Raw genomic sequence first — 4,541 nt, 5'->3', positions numbered from 1 at the left:
AAAGTAGAAGTAAATAAAATTTACAACTTTTTTATTTCCTTTTTTCTGTTATTCCCTTATTAAGTAATACTTATAAATTATACATATTCATCTAGTTTTTTTTGTCACTTTTCGCAAACTCAAGGCCGAGGTTTGAGGCCCGCCCACTCGATTGTTTCTTCCCTTTTTTTGATGGTTACATATTTAACCTCACACTTAAAAATCCTAATATATTATTGAGGGTTAACGCAAAAGTATTTACTTTTCCAAAAAATTGTAACTTACATGGTACGCCTATATAAATCGCCTTTAACTAAAAAGAGCAATTTTTTCTTTTTCATGAGGTATGTATGAAATTTTTAAAGCTTTGAAATTTTATGTAAAGTTCATTGAAGTTCACTCACAGTTTAGCAGACCTCTACATTTGCTTGAAACGTACTCAAGTAGAAAAAAATTGATTTTAAATATTATTTGTAAAAATCACTATTCTATGCACCACATTTTAATTATAAAAAATCACCATATTAAAAGTTATAACCTCCGACCTAGTACTAACCTCACAAAACTTAATTATTCTAGTAAATATATAACTACAAAAGCAGCTTATACAAATATTTTGTTTGAAGCAAGTAATAAAAATTCGCTTAAAGGAGCCTGGGGGTATAAAAAAAACGTGATTTTCAACTTTAATTTTTCTAGTAAAGCCGAGACTAACCGTATTTTGCTAACGGAAAGGTGCGCTAAGGTAATCGACTTAGAGCCTTTTACTTTTCATATAGTTGCCGCTAAGCTATATCCGCCTTTTTTTCCCTTTCAGTTTGTTTAAAATAATAACTATGATTATTCAAGCGGATTAATTTCATAAGAGAAAAAGATCAAGATTTCTGTTTAAGAATTGAAGTAACCGGGGGTGGTTGCCAGGGATTTCAGTATATATTTACGTCCGAAAGACTTTCTAGTATTGGAATGTTTGACCGGTTTGTTCTTTCAAGCTTTTTATGTACTCTTCTTTAGCTTTAAGTTGAGGACTGCTATCTAACACTTTTTTAGTTCCTTTACCAGGAACGGTGCTACTGTTGTAATAGATTCCGAATCCCTATCCGTTCTTAAGGGCTCCACTGTGGACTACAAAGTGGTAATATTATTTCTGATATCTCAATTCTACCACTCTTTTCTACCCTTATTCTGTATTCAAGGATCTCATGGGGGCTGAATTTGTCGTCTCTCAAAATCCTAACGCCGCAGGATCTTGCGGTTGCAAACGATCTTTTAGTGTGGATCCTTAAAGTGCACTTTCTAAGGTAAACCCCATAAGAAAGAATAAGGTAAAACTAACATTTAGTATAATTGTTATAAACAACTAATAAATTAAATAGTAGGTCGTAAGACCTTTTGATAATATTCCAAATTATTATTAGTATCATTATTATTCGACGCAAAGGTTTTATAGCCTCCTTACGGGTAGGACATTAAGTAAACAAGCGGAATTTGAGCAAGAGCGTCCAGTAAAACAACATAATTAAAAGCTGGAGAGATTGCCGTTCCAGACTTACCCACAGCTCTTAGAGTTCTTATCTAGTACACTTTGAGTGTTATTAAATACTCTCACAAAGCAGATCAAGAAAAATACTAAAAAGTAGGCGCAGGGGATACTAGTGGCCAGCCAACTGAAGTAAAATAAAACTTTCAGATCTCCTCGGAACAGCAGGGATAGCGCAACAAAGCACAAGCTGGAAAGGTGAAAAAATAAAATAGAAGATTAAGCCATATAAGACATAATAAATTAAAAAAGGTAAAGGTATATCCTTTTACCTTACGTATTTGTAACCAGAATACGAGAAAAAATCTAAACAACTATAATTGCCACGCACAGTGAGAAAGTAAAAGCTCAAGTAAAGGATTCCCACCTCAAGCAGTAACCTGAAGGGTATAGTTATCATAAAGTGTAATTGTGGAACAATAAGATTATAACGCTATGCTATTACCACAAAAGAGCTGAAGAAGCCACGAGACCGAGTTTTTCTGGGGTAAACGTATTATTCTTTCCAAAGTAGGCGCCGCACAGTAACACATAAGTAACAAAGGAGATGACTTATCCATAAAATTAGAAGTTATTAATATATATAAATTATAATAGTGTAAGAGCTCCTGCATCATATGTAAGCTCGTGGGAAAGCTTTGCATAGCCTAATTAGTTAGCATTGAGTAGAAAAAAGGTATACCCGGTAAATATAAGTCTGGTGCGTTAATATCTTCGTTAGGAGTGATGAAAGATGGTATGCCTGAAGACGTGCCAATGACTTCCTTTCTTTTCCAGTCCTTTAAAAATTAGATAAACAAAGTAATTTATAGTTACCGCTAAGTTGGTAACCTTATGTCGATAAGGGAAAAGTAAAAGGATAATTTTATAAGAAACGTAGGTAGTGTTCACTTGAAAATAATACTTTACAGAGTCAATCCAAGCTCCAACCTTTTAAATCTTATAAGGTCAACGAAGTGATAAATTTAATAATATTATACTTCATGCGCACGTTCCTGAAATCTAATACTAGCCATTCCAGGTACAAAGTTAGTAAACATAGTGCTTCCTTTAAAAAAAATAAATAAACGAGATATCAGGTAGATAAGTCGTAATATAAAAAACTGCAATAAATAGCGCTAGTAACAATAAGAATGACCTACCAAGAGCGCTCATAGGGAAGTAAGACTGTTTATCAAGATAGTTAGAGTGTTGCAAAGGTGGAAAAGTTTGAAAAGTTGAAGCTTGCGAATATAAAGGCTCGGGCATCTGGGAGAAAGCAGACTTCTGTGATTCAGAACTTTGCTGAAAAGATGAAAACTGAGGAGCAGTATTTGATGTTGCAAATCCAGGGGAATACGTTTCACTTGAGTTTGTGGAATAATGAGAATCTGGATGTAAGCTGGGTAACTCATTCAAATGTGATATACGAACTTCCGGTGCCGTAGAAAGATACGGTTCTTTAGGATAAATGGAAGGTTCAAGATAACCCGGTTGATAGTGGGCTGAAGAACCTTCTTGATAATCGTAGTAGTTGTAGGACTGATTCGGTTGATTTATAAACCTAAAGTGCGGAGAGTTATTATGACTGTTCTTTTCGGTGTTATTACTCATACCAAAAAATATATTATAAATTAAGTTAAAGTTGTAAAAAGTTTAAAATCATTAATATTAAAAAGAATCAGAAAAGGATGGAGAGTTTTAAAAGTACTAACACCAATTTTAAAAAAGCATATAAATGCGAAACTGTAAAACTCTTTCCCCCCCCCCCCCCCATTAATGAAATGAGTTTTTAACCACCAAATTAAGGGCCCTAGTTCGTTTTTATTACACAGCGCGTGCAGTAAGCACAATTAAGTCCCCAAAATTCTCTCAACTAATTAAAAATGCATATTGGTGCTTAATACCATTTATATATATATATATATATGAAAACCTGGCTACCAAAAATACTGATATAAAATGGAAAATATGAAATTTTATTCTTTTTTAAACAAAAGTAGCTAATGTGTCTAAGTCTTGTGTCAACTTTGCTTGTCAAACATGAAACTATTGGAAAATATTAAAGAAAGATACATACTGTTCATTTATGGTTTCACTAAAAAAAATTACTACCACTTTTATGCTTTAAATTCTTACACCAACCTCTGAACTCCCATCATTGAAGCCTCTATAAGGCATTCAATTTTATAGATAACCCATAATCATTTGAAGAAGTTAATAAAAAATATTAGCACAAAAAAGTAATGATAAACGGAATATAAGAGTCCTAAAGGCAGGGTGGTGAGATTATTGGTCAAGGGATTGGTAACTTAAAAGTTCACCGAACTCTTTGGAAAAATATTGCATTAAAAACAAGTATCCTATTGACCAGTAGTTAATAGTTCATTGGCCAGCAAAAGTTAATGAACTAAAGGTTGCTATATACAAAATAAGCTGTTTTTAGTAAACATGCCATTAATAGATCTGTTTTAAAATTTGACATCGGCTGGCATGCTATCGAAACTATTTTGTTTCAATCATTCTTAATGGGTAAAAAAGTCTATTCGGGATTTATTTAGTTCGTAGCATTTATATATGTAATCCTTGCAAAATGAGAGCGACTAATTTAGGCTATACTTCGTGTGTTTTGTACAATTCTTTTACACTACGTTGTCCCACTCGTGTTAGAGAGCATAAATATATTAAATTAATATGATTACTTAATTAATAGCAAGAGATTGTTATACACACACCTAATTATTATCAAGTAATTTAAAATTGCATTTAAGTTGCTTGTTAGTGGAAATAACTTGAGTCAAATTTTTAAATGACTGACCCAAATTTTAGTTTTTCACGCATTTTTTAGTTAAAACTCTCGCCCTTTCCGCGTAGTGTCTAACTATAGCGCCTAAAAAAGGTCACGAAGAATAACAAGAATTATATATCAAGTTTTTTGTGTTGCTTTCCAGATATACAATCGAACACGCATTTGATCAACTACCACACAAAAGTCCAACCCTGGCGCAAGCTTCAACACACACAAGAAAAAGGGTTCCTGCGG

The 4,541-nt window shown here is 33.1% G+C and overlaps 1 protein-coding gene across 5 annotated transcripts; it reads right to left on the bottom strand.

Annotated features, from left to right (window-relative positions):
- Positions 1 to 344: 344 nt before the first annotated feature.
- Positions 345 to 3,116, bottom strand: LOC135121626 (protein YIF1B-like). Of its 5 annotated transcripts, XM_064045939.1 has the most exons (14): positions 2,933 to 2,993; positions 2,662 to 2,864; positions 2,500 to 2,567; positions 2,351 to 2,449; positions 2,202 to 2,298; positions 1,965 to 2,070; positions 1,792 to 1,899; positions 1,610 to 1,709; positions 1,369 to 1,554; positions 1,158 to 1,275; positions 885 to 1,104; positions 695 to 813; positions 589 to 633; positions 345 to 417 (listed from the first exon to the last, which is right to left on the bottom strand). In XM_064045939.1, the coding sequence occupies exons 2-9, from the start codon at positions 2,765 to 2,767 to the stop codon at positions 1,435 to 1,437; spliced, it is 804 nt and encodes a 267-aa protein (XP_063902009.1). In that variant the 5' UTR covers positions 2,768 to 2,864; positions 2,933 to 2,993; the 3' UTR covers positions 345 to 417; positions 589 to 633; positions 695 to 813; positions 885 to 1,104; positions 1,158 to 1,275; positions 1,369 to 1,434. The 5 variants fall into 5 exon arrangements, with proteins under 5 accessions (XP_063902009.1, XP_063902005.1, XP_063902006.1 ...); XM_064045935.1 differs by having other exon boundaries at positions 2,662 to 3,116; XM_064045936.1 differs by lacking the exons at positions 345 to 417; positions 589 to 633 and having other exon boundaries at positions 685 to 813; positions 2,662 to 3,116.
- Positions 3,117 to 4,541: the final 1,425 nt, after the last annotated feature.

This window comes from Zophobas morio, unplaced genomic scaffold, assembly GCF_036711695.1.
Source record: "Zophobas morio isolate AGI-343-1 ecotype UQ-CSIRO unplaced genomic scaffold, CSIRO_AGI_Zmor_V1 ptg000647l, whole genome shotgun sequence".
Lineage (NCBI taxonomy): Eukaryota > Metazoa > Arthropoda > Insecta > Coleoptera > Tenebrionidae > Zophobas > Zophobas morio.
The sequence above is the reverse complement of the archived record's forward strand: the minus strand, read 5'-3'. Positions and strand labels throughout refer to the sequence as shown.